The 17,846-nt window shown below is 47.4% G+C and overlaps 1 protein-coding gene across 1 annotated transcript in view; it reads left to right on the top strand.

The window, feature by feature from the left end:
* Positions 1–984: 984 nt before the first annotated feature.
* The window catches only part of KPNB1 (karyopherin (importin) beta 1), a 19,370-nt gene continuing 2,508 nt past the window's right edge, over positions 985–17,846 (top strand). The window contains exons 1-14 of the mRNA XM_008949848.1: positions 985–1,161; positions 2,447–2,647; positions 4,079–4,231; positions 5,253–5,312; positions 5,647–5,736; positions 6,072–6,182; positions 7,656–7,757; positions 8,819–9,043; positions 9,435–9,626; positions 11,115–11,245; positions 12,439–12,586; positions 12,911–12,982; positions 14,692–14,836; positions 17,164–17,246. Of these exons, the coding sequence (XP_008948096.1) occupies positions 2,531–2,647; positions 4,079–4,231; positions 5,253–5,312; positions 5,647–5,736; positions 6,072–6,182; positions 7,656–7,757; positions 8,819–9,043; positions 9,435–9,626; positions 11,115–11,245; positions 12,439–12,586; positions 12,911–12,982; positions 14,692–14,836; positions 17,164–17,246 (1,629 nt within the window). The 5' untranslated portion in view covers positions 985–1,161; positions 2,447–2,530. The remainder of the gene's footprint in view (positions 1,162–2,446; positions 2,648–4,078; positions 4,232–5,252; positions 5,313–5,646; positions 5,737–6,071; positions 6,183–7,655; positions 7,758–8,818; positions 9,044–9,434; positions 9,627–11,114; positions 11,246–12,438; positions 12,587–12,910; positions 12,983–14,691; positions 14,837–17,163; positions 17,247–17,846) is intronic.

Genomic DNA, 17,846 nt, shown 5'->3' on the forward strand with positions numbered 1-17,846 from the left:
GCTTGGGAGTCTCAAGTCTGGGAGGCTTAATGTAACACTTCTCATTTCTAGCTGGAATTATTCTTCAAGCTCCATGAAAAGACAATTTTGTGCTAATTGATAAGTGAGAAACCCAAGGGCACTTCTTCACCTTTGAATTTTAGGGCAGTTTGCTTCTCAGAGGTGGCAGCAACGCTTTTATTTTGTCCTGTGAACTTTTTTGGAGCCGTTTCTCACTTTGATCAAAGTCAATCTCCAAAGCATGAGCAGCCTTGATGGCTGGAAGTGGTTTCATGGGGTGTATTTGTTGGGCTTTTGTCTATTCCATTAAAATTTCAGCTTATTTCTAACGGCTGATGCTCAATGCTTGAAGATGCCTCATATTTTGTTTCCAAATCCTGCAATTTGAGGATTAGAGAGCACTGGAAAGCCCAACTAGATTTGATTTTTAAGAGCTGCTTTGATCACTGAAAACGTGGAGTCCAAGAGACTGGAATTATTCTGTATTTCTGTGGAGCTTCTGAAAGTGAAGTTAGTTTTAAACACGACACTTTTTTGGCATCCTAAAATCTTCAGACATAGCTGAGGAATCTTGATTCCATCTTTGAGCAGCTCCCATGTTGTAGTTTGGGCGTTGGCCTTGAAGCAATGAAAATAGAGTTGACTCTTCACCACGTTCTCTACCCCTCCAGAGAATATTCACCCTGGTGTGCAAGGAGGGTGGTTTATTTAGAGGAATGCTGAGGCAGGAGCACGGAAGGTAACTCAAGGAAGCTAAAAAAACAATCCAGCCAAGTCAGTGCCAACTGAGGTGGCTTTCCAGGGGTTCTGCTGAGGAGCTTAACACCCATAATCCCAGGATAGAGCTGTCAGCCTGGTGCTGAAGGAGCCTCAGTGAGCTGTGGGCTGGTGGTGAGGGGTGGAGGGGGGTTTTATTTCATCCCTTGGTGGCGAGTGGGTGCGGGCAGGGTGGGTGCTGACCCCTCCTCTCTTCCCCAGCCCACCTTCCTGGTGGAACTGTCCCGAGTCTTGGCAAACCCTGGCAACAGCCAAGTGGCTCGTGTGGCAGCAGGCCTGCAGATCAAGAACTCCCTGACCTCCAAGGACCCTGACATCAAGGCCCAGTACCAGCAGAGATGGCTTGCCATCGACGCCAACGCCCGCAGGGAGGTCAAGAACTATGTGAGTTGGGTGATTTTTGGCTTCTTGGGTTTGAACATCTCCATCTTTTTCCACCCAAGGGGTTTTCTGTCGCAGAGCTGCTCTCCTCTGTGAGAGGAGCCGTGGCCTCAGGGCTTCCTTGGGTGCTTTGCTGCTTGGGGTGTATTTAATCTTTAGAATTTAGGGTCAAAAAACCTCCAAACTGGTGTGAGGCTGTTGCTTTTAAATTCACACTTGGCAACAAGTTTCATGAGGAGCCTCTGAATGATCCTGTGCAACCACAGGAGCTAATGGACGTGGCTTCCCCAGTGAGTGGCCACAACTGGGCTGGCATTTGCCACTTCTTGTGCTTCAACAGCTCCTTTGACTGTTTTACAACCCACTCACACCCTGTTTTGGAGCTCCTGTGTTGACCTGAGTAGGTCAAAAATCCACAAGTCCCAATTTTTAAGGTTTGAAATCCCTTCAAATCACACTTTCAAAGTTCTAAATTACCAAATGATGATCTTAAATCTTCACAGAGGTGAAGGAATTTCCCCTGAGGGCTCCTGGGTGATAGTTCAAAGTTCAGCACTTGCAGTGGCAGAACTGGTGGCTCTGGTTTTTTTGGGTAACGGGGATAAAGGAGCACTTGGATGTTTGCAGGGTTTAGGTGATTGACCCCAATTGCCCCCAAATTTTATAAATAATAAAACCCCTGTGTAGCAGAATGAGGCTGGGTGGTGAGGGCACAATTTTAGGCTTTTATTTATCTTGAGGATGGCTGAAGGGGGATTTAGGCTGTTAGAGGAGCTGTCAGACTGTGGTGTGCTGGAGCTGCCAGAAAACAGCAGGAAACTGGTTTTGTGAAGTATTAGAAATATGCCATTTAGGTGAATATAAGGAAAACAAAGCCCTGTCATTGGAAATGCTGCCTCAAAGGCCTGTCCCTCCCTCTTTGTGATCTTTTTAAAGAAATATTATCGATGCCTACAAAAAATCATTCATCTGATCACACTGAGAAGGGAAGAAAACAGTTTGGCCTTATTCAAACACTTTTGGCACAAACAATCTGATGGGGGGGGAGGATTTTGAAACCACAGTTTGTTCACCTTTCGCAATGTTGCCCAAAACACAGAGAGAGAGAGAGAGAGAGAGAGGGGGGATTAAGGGAGGAGCTGCAGCACGTGTGTGCTGGGCCTCGTTGCAGTTTGTCCTCAGCCAGGGCTGTGAAATGAGAGTTAAAAAATGATCAAACTGCTTTGGAAGGGTGGGGAGGTGGGTGGTGTGACCCTCACCCATCACTGCTGCTCTCTCCCCCCCCCAGGTTTTGCAGACGTTGGGCACAGAGACCTACAGGCCCAGCTCAGCCTCCCAGTGCGTGGCTGGCATCGCCTGCGCCGAGATCCCCATGAACCAGTGGCCAGAACTCATCCCCCAGTTGGTGGCCAACGTGACAAACCAGCACAGCACGGAGCACATGAAAGAGTCCACGTTGGAGGCCATTGGATACATCTGCCAGGATATCGTGAGTCTTCTCAGGAGTGTGTTTAGATGATCCTTTAAAACAGGACTTGTAAAGATCAAGATAGGCTCCTCCTTTCAATGCTGGCCCAACCTCGTCTCCTCCAGCCTCTCCCTTCTCACACCTCCATGCCTAGAAGGCTCCAACTCTTCCTTGTGTCTCCTGCTGCTTGTCTGGGGGATGCCTGTGCTGGGCAGTGAGCAGAGGAGGGTGGCTGAGAGGCCTGACCTGCTTTCACAGCACAAATCCAGGTCACCTTCCACGAGGGGCAGATTTCAGTCTCTCTGTGGCTCTGTGAGGTGCTGTGAGGAAACTTTCAGCTCCACATCCAGTTGTTTGAGAAGTGTTTGATCCCTTTCTGTTGGGGAAACTTGACAACTACCCTCATCTCATGAGAGGAATCCCTTGAATTGGAGAATATTTGATGCAGAGGATGTTTAGCTCTTGGAGGCTCCTCTACAAAGCTCTCATGGTTTCATCAGTGTAGTTGGCAGCATCAGGATGTGTTGCTCACAAAACCCCCGTGTGCTGCCTGACCTGCTGCTGAAACCCAAATTAGCTGCTGCTTTTTTAGTGCCACTGAATGCCTTAGAGGATGTATGTGCAGCATAGAGGTGGTTGGACCTTGGTATAGTGAGGTAGAAGGAGAAATCTTCTCTTTGGTGCTTTCATGGGGCTGCTGGGGGTTGGTATCACTGGGGGAGGTCAGTTCCTTCCTGGAAGGTCAATGGAATGAAAGAGGAAATCAGGAGCTGTGCAGGGGAGTGCTGCAGCTCAAGCTTTGTTTGCTACAAGGCCATGCAGGGCTTGGGTGTGTGTGTTTGTGTTTGTTTCCTCAGGTGGGTATGTGCCAGTGGTCAGTTTGTGACCTGAGTTTGGGAATCTGCCTGGGGATAAATTCTGATTAACAATTCCTACAGATATTTGGGGATCTTGCCATCTTAAAATTCACTGCACAGAAATATTAGTCTTTGTCCACAGCTTTATTCTTTGAGCCTTGGTGCTGGTCCAGGCCATGTATTTTTGCCCTGTGTCTAAAAATGATTGGAAACTTCACCCATAGAAGTCTCAGCTGCAGCTGCTGGCACAGACCTCTGCCCAGGAGATAAAGGAGCTGGAAATGAGTGGTTTTAAACTTGCTAGCTGAATGAAGTCAAGCAGTCTGAAGCTTGTTGGTCTGTTATTTGAAATAGAGGAGTTTATCTGGCATTTATGGCTTGAATATTGGGAGTACTTGTGCTCAGTTCAGTCTCCTCATTTCTGTCCCAGGAGATGGAGTGTGAATTCCTTCTGCTGGCATTCTGGTCCTCCCAGTGGAGGACTCCTTGGCCTTCATGTCTTAACACTTGTAGCCTTCAGGATCAAACCTAGAGGGTAGTTATCTAGAGCAAAGCTCTTCAGCTTGCAAATAACTTAAATCAACACTTCTTTTAGGATCCAGAGCAACTACAGGACAAATCCAATGAGATCCTGACAGCCATCATCCAGGGAATGAGAAAGGAGGAGCCCAGCAACAATGTGAAGCTCGCAGCTACTAACGCACTCCTCAACTCTTTGGAATTCACCAAAGCAAACTTTGACAAAGAGGTGAGGGGGGAACAGTTCTTGGTCTGGGCTGAATCCACGGTCTGTGATGAGAAATCATGCACCACGCTGAGTTTTGATGCATCATTTTGTTGCAACTGAGACTTTGGATTCATTTCTCTATATTGAGTGTCTTCTGGTGATGCAGAAGTACAGTGGGAACCTTCAGGGGGTCATCAATGGAGAGGAGGCACTCTTGGCTTTTTTTTTTTTATTTTGGATAAATTTGCACTGACCTTAGAGTTCAGCCTGTTGGATGCTCTGTTCCTAGTCAAACTCTACTCAGTGCTGCTGCTGTAAGAGTACAAGCTTGGATCAGCACTTTCTTTCAAGTGGTGTGGCAGCCATCCAGATTTAACTCTGCCTCTGAAAATTGTTGGGGGAGGAAGGCCTGCAAGAGCCTTTGGAACAGGGGCCTCAGAATGCAAATCTTTTCAGAACAGACAAATCTATTGATTTCTCTCTTTCTTCTCAGATTAAGTCCATCCTCTCTATCAGGAGAGTGTGGGGAAGGTGGGATTAATACTGAAGGTCCTCTAAGGGAAACTTTCCCTAGTCAAAATTCAGTGGATGTTGATGGGGATCAACTTGAGTCTTTCAGAGTCTGAGGTGGAAGGTGCATAATCCTTCCAGACTCTATTTCTGTTGGGCTTCAGTACTGTCACTACCCTGGGCATAAGTTTCTTCCTTCTTCCTGAATTGAAAGTGTCCAGGGGCTGCTTCTTGAGAAATTTGTCCTGAGTTTTGAGGTTTCTCAAAGCAATGGCTGAAGTAATTCAGGAGACAGCAGGATTTTTTTAGTTCTCACCCCCAAAAGCTACTGTCTTTAGTTCTGTCTTTCTATTTTGAACAGCCTCTTAAGCACTCAGTAAAACAGAAGCCTGGGATTCCCATTTTGGGGAAGAAATGCTATAAAATACTGCAGTGAACTGGTCCAGACTCAAAATACATCCTGTGTAGGAAGGCTTGCAAAGACTTTAATGCTTTTGTAAAAGTTCTAATGCTCTTTCATTTCTTCTTCTAGTCTGAAAGGCACTTTATTATGCAAGTAGTCTGTGAAGCAACGCAGTGTCCAGATACAAGGGTGAGTAAAATGAAACACTTGGTTTGTCTCTGCACCCTTTTGGGAGGGGCAGAACCTCTGGGATCCACAAAGAGTTGGAAAATGTTCAGTGAAATAAACACTATTCTGTTAAATGAGTGCCTGTGGAAGTGCTCAAAGTGAGTTTTATACTTCAGGTTGGAGGTAGTAAACTAGCGGGAGGATTTATGTTGCTTGTTGTGAAAGAGCTAATAAGGTGTGGAGCAAACTAGATGAGCAGAAAGGCTGGGTTGTTAATCTGTGGTAGGTTATGAGGGTGCTTGGCTTCCAGAGCACTCAAAGATCACAAATCTGCTCCATTTTCTACTCTTGACAGGTACGAGTGGCTGCCTTACAGAATCTGGTGAAGATAATGTCCCTGTATTATCAGTATATGGAGACATACATGGGTCCTGCTCTTTTTGCTGTGAGTTTCTTGTACATACTTTCTGATCTTCCTGCAATCCTAATCCAAGGGGAGAAGTGTTGTGTTCCTGGCTTGTTTCTCTCTTTGTTTCTGTATCCCTCTCCTGGTAAAACCAGTGCTGGGTGTTGGAGACTCAAGGCTCCCAAAGCCAGGACGCTGCAGATTGCTCAGCTCGCTCTGCACAGGGGGCTGTTGTCAAGCACAGTATCTCTAACGTGGCATCTAATTTCAGGCCCTCTTCAATCTTGTACCAGTTGGCCCAAAGCTGGGGCCTGTATTTCAGGAGGAATAACTTGCTGAAGCCTTTCTCTGCCCTCCTCTCTTTGTTTCTGAAGATAACCATTGAGGCGATGAAGAGCGACATAGACGAGGTGGCTCTGCAGGGAATAGAGTTCTGGTCCAACGTCTGTGATGAGGAGATGGACCTGGCCATAGAGGCCTCTGAGGTGAGCTCAAGGGTGAAATGGGAATTCCTCCCCAGTGGAACAGGGCCCTGGCTCCCTGAGGAGGCCTCATACACCATGCTGATGTGACCTGGTGCACGTCCATGGGGGAAGCCCAGACCCGAGGCTGCGTGGAGCCCGCGGGGCGGTGTCGTGGCACCCAGAGAGGGCTTTGGGTGCTGGCAGCTGTCTGACCCAGGGCTCAGCTAGGGTTAATCAGTTAATTTATTTGCCTGCCCAAGAGAAAGGCAGACCTTGGAGCTGAGGTTGCGTGGGGGCCACCGTTTAGGGTTCCCTTTTAATGACTCTCTGGGTTATTTTGTAGCCTAACGTGAAGTTCTTCGTGTAGCTTCACTCTAAGCCCTTGTGCTGACTAGATCAGATTAGGATAAACTGCCTTTTTTAAGTGAGCAGAATGGTTTTAATGCCAGTCTGGCTGGGAATTGAAACTACTTGAGGTAAAGATTCTCTGACAGGTTTGATGAGAACACTCTGACATACAAGTGCTGGTTTTCTGCAAACAGGACGTGACAGTTGCCTGATTTCTTCTTAGCATTCAAAACTCAGCTCGAGCCCTTCTTGTAAGGTTAACCTAAATACACCTGAAGCCTGTGTGCAGGGCATGGTATCCTACCAAAAAAACTCAGTATTGTGAAGATATTGGAGCTGTTGCCTCATTAAGGCAGCATCTTGAATTGTTGAGATGAACCTACCACACTAAGGGTGAGTATTTCTTCAGTTAGCTGCTGTCTTCAAGACCTCTTGGACTCCATTACACTGACTTGGAAGATTTTTCAGTCTGTTACAGGGACTTGGTCCTACCCCAGTGTACAGAAAGATTGATCACATTCTATATAATACATTATTTATGAGTTGTCTAAAATTATGAGATGAAATAAAAGCAATCATTATCCCTTACAGTGGGGCTGGCGACGAATTTGGGGTATTGTTCTGCCTGCAGATGCTGTTTGCATAAATTAGCTGTAGAGATCAATAATAGCTTAAACTTTGAAGGGCTCTAGATGAATCACATCCATCTTTAAAAGTAGCTAAATATATATTTATGTTAAATGCCCCAAAAAAGCAAAAGAGGGCAAGGATAAAAGGATAGTCAGGCACATAGGGTTAGTTTATATGCTGAAGACCTTTCATTGCTTCTGCTGGGGGGTCACTTGTTAATTCTACCTAACGACAAGCTGGAAATGTTTCTCTTTCTGTTTGCACCATGTGAGGAGGAGCTTTGTACGTGTATGGAGTGGCAAATTATTGAATATTTAACTGGGATTGCTGCAGAGTGTCCTTGAGTCTCCAGAGAGACTGGAACCTTGAGGTTCCAGCGTGTTACAGTAACTTAAAGTTTGGGTTCTGGTGGAAAGGAGAGCCTGCAAAAGAAAATTTGTGTCTCCTGGAGTTCATAACCCAGCCCTCATGCCTATATAGCCACTGAGAATCATTTTTTCACCTTTTTTTTTCCAGGCAGCAGAGCAAGGAAGGCCTCCAGAGCACACGAGCAAATTCTACGCCAAGGGAGCGCTGCAGTATTTGGTCCCAATTCTAACACAAACCTTAACAAAACAGGTGAGCTTCAAATTCCCTGCTGCACCTCAAAAAAAAATACCTCACTGTGGCTGCTTTCAGACTCTGGGACTGCTGGATGGAGGAGCAGAGAGTCAGAGGTGGTCGTTGCTCCCCAGCAGAGGGGATTTCTCAATACCTTTGATCCCAAAGGTGCTTTGGGTGCCCTTGGGTGGTTCCTGGTCTGTGATGAGACATCATGCACCACTCTGAGGGAATGATGCATCTCTTAGGGCTGAGACTGGGACACTGCAGCATCCATTTTATGCTGAATTCTGTTAACACATGCTTGTATTTAGGGTTTCTGAAGAGGTTTGAGAGTTCTTTGTCTTCCTGATGAAGTCAAGGTACAGTCTTTGCATCATTAGAGCTCCAGTTTCTGGAATTCTTGAGCTTTTTGAACTGTGAAGTCCATGTTTATTTAGTACCTCTTAAGCATTTCACAGGGACTTGTTTGGACTGCGTTTCACAGTCTAATCAAAATTAATGGAATCACTTGCTACAGCAGGTCTAATTATAAAATAAAAGTGTTAATTAAGCCATGCAGGATGGAGTTCATTTCAGGGAGTCAGTTCCCTGGTTGTTTGTATCCCTGTCTGCTCGGATGCAGAGAGTTAAATTGGCAGGAGGCTCCAAAGTGCTGGTTAAAACAGGAGAGGCAAAATGGATCAGAGGCTCACAGGTACACAGCTTCAAAGGAATCTGGTAAGTGGCTGAGCTAACAGAGGGGGAAAGAGGCTCTTTGAAGGGGTGCAGTGGCCACTCTGCAGTGATCTCAGCCCAGATGAGAGAGCAGCAGTTTGGAAGATGAGTGAGGCCACTGTAGGGGCATCTGTGAAGAGCTGGCAGCCTTGCCCCAGGGTGCACGGGTACAGATGATGCCAGCAACTCCAATTGTCTCTCTGTCAAGATGTAGCTGCTGCTTCCAGACCTGAATTAGGTTCTAAATATAACAGGGGGGAATAAAGCAGTGCTACCACCAGTAGATCCACCAGGATGCTGCTGCCTGTGAGGAGTGAGGGATGTTTTCCCCCACACCAACCAGGGGGCTGCTCTCTTCCCAGGATGAGAACGATGACGACGACGACTGGAACCCCTGCAAGGCAGCAGGAGTCTGCCTCATGCTGCTGGCAACCTGCTGTGAAGATGACATTGTTCCTCACGTGCTGCCCTTTATTAAAGAACACATTAAAAATCCAGACTGGCGATACAGAGATGCAGCTGTGATGGCTTTTGGGAGTATTTTGGAAGGACCAGAGCCGAACCAGCTCAAACCACTAGTCATACAGGTAAGATGTGGTGTGTTTTCTTGAAGCAAAACCTTTCTGATGGATTTAGAGGGGGAATTCTGCTTGGCACGTTGCTCTTAACCTGAGGAAAAGCAAAAGGATGTGAGCTTCTAAGAGAGATTTGGAAGGCCCAGGGCAGGGGGCTGGGTTACCTCACTCTGGTTCACAGGAACATGCAGGACTTGACAACACCTGACTCCAGCTGCCTCAGTTCTTAAGTCTTACCCCTGAGAGATAACTTTATGAAGCTTAAAATGTGAGGATAATGGTCTAACTAGATCCAGTCTCTCCTCCCCTTTCCAGCTGATGATAGAGAATAGGACGAAATCAGAAACAGCAGCAAATTCCTCCTTATGATCACCCCTTTCTCCTTCCTGCCATCACCTTCTAGGCAATGCCAACTTTAATAGAACTAATGAAGGACCCCAGCGTTGTAGTTCGAGACACGACGGCTTGGACTGTGGGCAGGATCTGTGAGATGCTTCCTGAAGCTGCCATCAATGACATTTACCTCGCTCCACTGCTGCAGTGTCTGATGGAGGGGCTGAGCGCCGAGCCCAGGGTGGCCTCCAACGTCTGCTGGGTGAGGCAGCCCCTCTGCCTGGGTTTCCAGGCTGTGGAGATGTGGGGCTGAGGGACACGGGGCAGTGGGGAGCTGGGAATGGTGGGGGAATGGTTGGACTTGATGATCTTGGGGCTTTTCCAGTCAAATCTATAATTCTGATATATCTAACACACACACACGCTTACATGGACTTCAGAGGTAGCTCATGGCTTGGTCAGGCAGTGCAGACACAACTGTGGTTGACTGGGAGTGATCTCAAGTCTTCTGTAGCTCCAATAGGAAAGAATCAAGGAAGAAATGGATTTTCAGGAGAAAAATGCCAATATTTAGAATCATAGAATCCTTTAGGTTGGAAGGGACCTCCAAGATCATCAAGTCCACCCATTGAGCCATTAGGGCTCTAAAGTCCTCTGCTAAAACAGATCAGAATCTGTCAGGGTTGGAAGGGACCACAAGGATTTACTGAGTGTAGAGGTTGCCTTTGGTTTGAAAATTCTCTGGAGTGTGTCCTTGGTCACAGGTGTGATAGCTGTTCAGCAATGGCATTCAGAAAAATGCAGAAACTTCTGGGGTTTATTGTTTGGGGGTTTTTTTTTTGAGTCAGCTGGGTTGCTGCCTTCATCTTTGGGGAGAGAAAAGATCCCTTGTTACTCATTACCTAAACCTGCTTCTGCAGTGGGTCCAGAACTAAACTGAAGAGCCTGAGATTTTGTTGTTCACTGAGCTGCAGTCCCTTGAGCTGGTTTGCTGACTGTAGCTGATCATCATCTCAGCACACATCTACTACCAAGGACATGTCTGATCCTCACTGTGAAGAGGATCTCTTCCTTACTGCCTTTTGAGAAACAATAAGAATTGAGCTAGAGATGAGTATTTGCCTGTCAAAACAAGTTTTAGAAGTGACAGATTCATTCTCTCAGTATTCCAGAGGTTTGAAGGCTTCTAGTCAGCACAGAAGCTTTTCCCCAATCCTGGCAGAAGTCCACATAGCTGTGGCTTTTGTCTCCTGCAGGTGATGACTACTATATGTTTTTTAGATCAAAATGAATAACCAGAGGCTTTCAACTTCTAATCCACCCATCCCAGAGCAGTAACAACTCTGCAGCTGGGCACCTGAGCAGCCCCAGGGCCTTGTCCACACCAGGGTTGTAACTGGTGGTGGTGATGATGGTGGATAGTGGGTAGAATCCTTGAATATCCTCTGAGGTTCACACAATCTGCTTTGATTCTCCTTGATTCTCCACAGCAACCAGTGGAGAGCAGCGTGGCTGTGCAGACATCTCTGCAGACAGCCTGGCTGCCTGGGGTGTGATTGGCACAGTTAAACCACTGACATTTTCACCACTGTTGCACCAGAGTTTGACAAGGAGCTGTTCCTGAAGGGAGCTGTTAATCCTGTGTGTTTTGGGGGGGTGGGTGGCTGTTAGAATGAAAACTTTTGGAATACTTCTGGACCTGCAAGGGTGAGCTCAGCTGAATAACAGCACTGCTTCTTCTGTATTTCAGGCCTTCTCTAGTCTTGCTGAGGCTGCCTATGAAGCTGCTGATGTAGCTGATGGTCAGGAAGAACCAGCCACCTACTGCTTATCTTCTTCATTTGAGCTAATAGTTCAGAAACTCCTGGAGACTGCAGACAGGTGATGCTGAACCCTCTGCCTTCATCTCCTACAAAGATGCTCTCTGCATTGCTTCAGGCTGTTGGTCCCTTTTCTAGATCTGAGTGGTGTTTTTTAGAAGCTTTTTTTAGTGTAGAATGCAAATCCCCAGGGGAGAAACTCTTCACCCAGAACAATTTCTCAGTATTGTGTCCATGTCTGATTTTAGTAACTCTGAGACTTCCTCCAGGAGCTGCCTCTTTCACACTTTATTTTGAAGTCTCTTCAACACCATTTAAGACCCTGCTCATCTCTGCACAGTAGTTGTAAGACTCCTCAAGGTTGGCTGTGAGGCCACTGAATAATTAGGATTGCAGTGAGGCATAATTAGGAATCTGTGTTTCCTAGGGGTCGTTTGCCTGGGGTTGTTTCACACCGTGGTTGTTGCTGTAGCATCACATCCATTGACATCAGCACCAGCTACTCCCAGAAGAGCTCAGGACCTAGTTAGGCTGGATACTGTCCTCTTCCCAGCTAAGCTGAAATATAAATAGATGAGGCAAAATATTTGTCTCTGTTCTGCAGGTACAAAATAAGGGTAATGCTGAAGTCGTGTTCTGCTTCAAAGGTCACATAAATCTTGACAGCTTTGAGTTCAATCCTTGGATCAGTTCAGTTGTCAGCTGAAGCCCTTTGCTGCAGGACTCCTTCATGAAATGGGTGTCCCTGCCTGAACAGTTCAACCTCTAAACTCTTCCTGCCTAATTTACATCCAGCCAGAAGGGTAGTGTCTAGCTCAAGGCTCTGAAGCCCATCACTCATCTTCCCATAGCTCTCAGCTGTCTTGATTTCAAGTTTAACACCCTCACCAGTGTCTAGGAGGGATGTCAGAGGTAGTAACATGTGCTGCTCTCCTCCTGAGACCCCTCTTCCTTCCCAGGCAGGGTGACAGCACCCAGGAAAACGTGGGTTTGAAGCTTTTTCTGCTCCTGCCCTTGCTGCCAGTGACTGAAGATACTGGAAGTTGTTATTAATAGAGAGTGGGGGGAAAAAAACTGTTCCAAAAGTAGCTTCACAAATTCCATTCACTTTCAAGTCTTGGAATACAGGAATGGGAGTGCTTCTGCTTGTCTCAACACTAAAATTTAGCTCTTACAGATTTACCCCCCAAAAAAAAGTCTGTTTCTAAGCAAGCCTGAGCCCTGGGAGCTGCAAATATATTCCTTCTGTTGCAGGCCTGATGGCCACCAGAATAACTTGAGGAGTTCTGCATATGAATCTCTGATGGAAATAGTGAAAAACAGTGCCAAGGACTGTTACCCTGCTGTCCAAAAGACAACCCTGGTCATCATGGAACGACTTCAGCAAGTGCTGCAGATGGAGGTGGGTGACCCTGAGTTCTAAACCCCTGTTACAGTGAGAGGTTTAAGGAAAGTAGGAGTGGTATTGCTGATCTGGTGTAGAAAAATGAGGTTTGTTGCTGGCTGCAGATATCCTGGTATAATCCCTGTGGGGGGTTTGCAAGCTGTGGAGATGTGGTGCTGAGGGATGTGGGTTAGTGGGGACCTGGCAGTGCTGGGGGAAGGGCTGGACTGCTGCTTGAAGGTCTCTTGCAGCCAAATCTCTTCTGTGATCCTCTGGAAACCTGCAGGGTTTTTGTGTGGGCTGTGATGCAGGCATCTCACCTGTGATTTTGTTCTTTTCCAGTCTCATATCCAGAGTACTTCAGACAGAATCCAGTTCAATGATCTTCAGTCTCTTCTTTGTGCTACTCTACAGGTAAGTTCCTGTCCTGTGGTTGTGGTTCTGGGGGAGAGGCAGTTTCAGAGACATTTATGTCCCAAGGATGCAGGTTTGGTCTTGTTGATGAGATCTGAATGAGGAAATAGGATCTTGTGTCCCAGCTGACATGTGGGAGGTGACACAAGGTTCACAAGGCTCCAGTAGAGTAGAGAATGACTTAAAGTTGAGGGCAGTGTGACTAAAGAACCCTGCAGGTGGCATGGTGAAGATGGCACAACAGAGGTTGGCTGCTCTGGCTACAGCCTGAACAATCACTTTGGCTGGCACAGCCAAAAAAAACCCTCCATAATGGCTTTAATTTGTTCATCTGCCTCTTGTGGCTGGTGTGCTTATTTAAAATGGCACTAATTAAAATGCACTGAGTGTCCTTGAAATTAAACATCTGGTAAGGAGCAGCCCACGTGACTTGGTGCAGTTCAGTTCTTTGCTTACTCCTACAAAGTCCACTGAGAGCAGCCACTTCTTTTTTTTCCCCAAAAAAAACTGCTGAGGAGCTTCATCAGACCATCCTTCCAAAATAGATGGTGGTTGATACTGGAGCTTTTCTCTGCTGTCGTGCCTGGCTTTAAACTTTTAAACTTTAAAACATAAATAGATGTAGAGGCAGCTCAGAGAGAAGTGTGTTTGCCTCTGGAGGTGGAACAGCTCTCTAGAATCTGAAATAAAAGCAGAGCAGAGTTCCTGCTACTCAGATTTATTCCCTTTTTGGGTGGTGTTGCTTTTATATAATACATAAATCATTTATATGTATTATAATCTGAATTTCAGTATTTGCAGGAGTTCATGGCAGCAGATTCCAAACACTCCTAAGTAAAAATTGGCAGAGAGGATTTTTTTTTCTGGCATTACCAAGTCAAATATAATATTTTGTAAGGTATTTTTCCCCTTCTCCTGGAAATACAATTATGAACATTGCAGCAGAGGAAAAACAGCTGTTAATATTGAACAGGAATGAGAAAATCAAGACCAATTATTTAAACAATCAAAGTCAATCTCTTCGGAGTGACTCAGTTTGAGGAATCAGACTGGAATAATTAGTTTCCTCTGCAGGTGAAGGAATCAATCTTTCTCTTTTCATAGGAAATGCAAATTTAGTTTCAAGAAGGACACATCAGAGCTGTGTTCTGTAGTTCACCTGCTCAAAAAGGGATGGTCAGAGCTGTGTGTTGATTTATTCTCCCTTCATCCTGGGGAGCAGAGGCTGGAGCACAGCAGCCAGATCATGGTGGTGTCGTGGTTTACCAACCAGCACTTGAGGAGTTTAATGCCATGCTTTAGAAGCAAAGCTTTATGACAACCCATCCTTGGCAGTGAGAGCTTGTGGTCACATTGCTGCCATGGAAAAAAAAAAGAGCCTTTTTTTTTTTTTAAACACAGGGCTGGTCTCATTTAATGCCAGCTTAGAAACGGGGGAAAGCCTGGAGAAACAGCCTATGCAGCAGGAAAGGTAAATTCAGCTGGTTCTGTAGCTGGCAAATTGAATGCAGCTGAAATGAATGGGCCTGGCCCTGACAAAGCACATTTCTGCAGCAGCAGCAGAGTTCAGGCAGCAGCAGCAGCTCTGTTTTTAGCAGCCCAGCAGAGTCACGAGCGCCGGGAGCTGGCGCAGGGGACGGAGAGGGAACCACCCAGCCTGGCAGAAGTGCCACCAAATTAACAAATCTCCTTCCCCTTCTCCCACCCAGAACGTCCTCAGGAAGGTCCAGCACCAGGATGCTCTGCAGATCTCTGACGTGGTGATGGCATCTCTGCTGAGAATGTTCCAGAGCACGGCGGGCTCGGGGGGCGTGCAGGAGGATGCCCTGATGGCTGTGGGCACCCTGGTCGAAGGTTGGTGTGGTGCTGCAGAGCCAGGCTGTCTTTGGGAAGAGGCAGAGATGGGACAGGGCTGCTGGGTTCCCTTCTCTTTTGGATTATATGGCAAAAAAACACACCATCAGTCCCTGGTTTTGCTTGAGGTGGTTTGGCTTGAGGTTTGGGCCACACGTCTGCCCCCCAGCTCTCTGTGAAGCTGAGGTTGGCTGGTTCTGCCAGACTGTTGTGTGAATGATTGGCCTGTTTTCCATTAATAATGGAGCTACCCTGCAAATTCTGCCAGGAGAAACACCACCCTAGCCCAGTTGTGGTGGGTTAACCCTGACTGAGCACTAGATGCCCACCAAGCCACTCTCTCACCCTCCCCTTTTCCTCTCCCTCCTCCACAGAGCAAAAGGGGAAAGGAAAAGAAGATGCTGACAACACCTTGCAGGCAAAAATAATTGGGAAAGCAAAGCCCAGCAATTCTGTGTGCAGAGGGAAAGAAAACACCCAAAGATTTATTCTCTACTTCCCATCCCCAGGCGATGTCTGGTCCCTCCCTGGGAAGCAGGGCTCCAAAACACAGAGCAGTTGCTCCAGAGGACAGAGGAGGAGCCCCCCCTGCCTCATCCTCCTCCTTTTTAGCAGCTTTCTAGCTGAGCAAACACCATATGCTGTGGAATATCCCTTTGGTTAGTTTGGGTCAGCTGTCCTGGTTATGTTCCCCCCCCAAGCTCCTGCCCCCACTGGGGGAGGGGAAATGTTCACACAGCACCAAGGCTCTGACACTGCTCAGTGATAGTCACAACAAGGGTGTTATCAACACCCTTCTAACTCCCAGCACAAAAGCTCTGCACTGTGAGGGCTGCAGTGGGAAAATCAGCTCAGCCAGAGCAGATAGAGCAGTGCCCTGGGAGCCTGGTCCCCTCGTGCTGCTGCAGGGCAGGGTGGATGTTACCTGCAGGATTCAGCCTTGCCCCTGCCTGTGCTGCTGTGGTGGTTCTGTGGAGTTTCCTCAGGGCTGGATTTACAGTCATTGTCCTTCCTTAAATCAGTGTTAGAGTGGCTCAGAATGGGGGGAAGCAAAACAAAATTTGGGTTGTGGTGTTCCAGGCAGTTTGAGCTTTATGGTTCAGGTGTGAAAAAGGTGGTGGCTGTGGTGTCCTCTGAGCTCTGGGAACACACTCTGCTGACAAATGAGTGTGAAAGTGGAGGTGCTGCTGAGAGCCTCTGCCTAACCTCCTTGCCTAACACTCCTGCCTTGTCTCTAATGAAAGCCAGGGGTTGGAAATGGGCCTTTGGGGAGATGAGGTTGGGAGAGAGGCTTTGTTTGAGTCTTGCTTTTCTCCTGAGGCTGTTCTGCCTGGCCTGTGAGGCTCTGAGCAGGTTGACAGGACCTGTGTCCAGTAGCCACACAGTCCTGATGGCCCTGAGCACCCCAGGCACCTCGTGTAGGATCCACAGAAGGGAGAAATTTTTGATGCTGAAGGTATGAGAGGGGGTCAGTGTCCCATCCCTGGATCCATTCCAGGTTGCTCTAGCTGCAGATATCCCTTCTCCCTGCAGGGGATTGGATTAAATGACCTTGAAAGTTCCCTTCCCACCCAAACCAGTGTGGGATTCTTGTAAGCACAGCAGACTCCTGGCTCTTTGGAGCAGCTCCTCCCCACACTAGAGTCTTTCAGAGCCTTTGGTGGGTGCTCCTGGGAATCTTTAGTGCCTGTGGAAGCTGGGAAGTGGGTGAGGAGGATGAGTGGGATCACTGAGGTCAGCAGCAAGTCAAAAGGAGAAGTGTGTAACCTCTTGGGCCTTTTCACTGTGGGGTAGATGTGTGTGGTCTTGGTGCAAGTGACTTGGAGAAGGTAGGAGCTGGCAGAGAAGAGCAGAAATGTTTCACATCAAATATTGCTTGGCCATAAACATACTGAAGAGTGTCCTGCTTAAACTGCCTGGCTGGAAGAGGCTGAGCAGCTGTTTCCAGAAGAAGAGGTTCCAGCTGCCACAGCAGGAGCTTGCAGCAGACACCAAGCAGTGTAATGGTGCTGGACCTGGCCTGAAGGCCTTGGACAGATCTGCTCCAGGAGGAAGATCTCAGTGTCCTTCCTGAGCACAGGAAGGGGTTGTCTGCCTTCAAAGGCCTGCAGGGAATGAAGTGCTTTGGATTTTGAGTCCAGGTGGAAGCATTTCACTGAAATTCACTTCTTGTGTGATGTCTAGAGGAGAACTGGTTTGTTTTGCTTTTGTGGAACACAGGGACTGGTTTGGGGTGGGATATAATGGTGGGGTTCTGTCTTGCTGAACTCCAGCAAATAACTCACAGGGGGGAATTGTTTTCTAACTAGGTTATTTTCTGTACACAGTCTTAGGTGGAGAGTTCCTGAAGTACATGGATGCCTTCAAACCATTCCTGGGCATTGGATTGAAGAACTATGCTGAGTACCAGGTAGGTGTCAAGCCAGGCAGCCCCATGTTCCAGCTCTCTGAGTTGTGATTAAGATGCTGGTTAAGATGCTGAGTTCAGATGTGCATCTGTAAAACACCACCACTTCTGGTGACAAAACCAACACTGGAGACCTTGCTCTGGTTGCTGGCTGCAAATTTAGCCTCCTGTTTAGTTCAGCAGAAGGACTTCATGGACTTGAGCCCCATGTTTTCATATTAGTTGGTCTTGGAAAGAGGTTGCTGCTGGCTGTGACTTCCATCACCAGGTCACCAGGCCAGGCTGAGAGCCCTGGGGCTGTGCAGCTGGAGGAGAGAAGCCTCAGAGCTTCCATCGCCAGGTCCAGCTGTGGTGCTCACCACAGGGTGGATGTTTAGACTGCCCAGCTTCTGAAGTTGGTGGTGTTTGTTCAGACCAAGTACCTGTTGCTTTATTGGCATCTGGATCTTTTGCCTTCCCCCTTGGTGACACACATTCAGCTCTTGGCAGCCTTCTCACATAGATGGTTAACAAAGCAGGGACTCATCTGTAAGTGCATCTGTTGCATGAAGAAGAGTGTGGCCAAGAGGTTGAGGGAGATTCTCCTCCCCCTCTCATAGTGGC

This window comes from Merops nubicus, unplaced genomic scaffold, assembly GCF_000691845.1.
Source record: "Merops nubicus isolate BGI_N331 unplaced genomic scaffold, ASM69184v1 scaffold8171, whole genome shotgun sequence".
Taxonomy (NCBI): domain Eukaryota; kingdom Metazoa; phylum Chordata; class Aves; order Coraciiformes; family Meropidae; genus Merops; species Merops nubicus.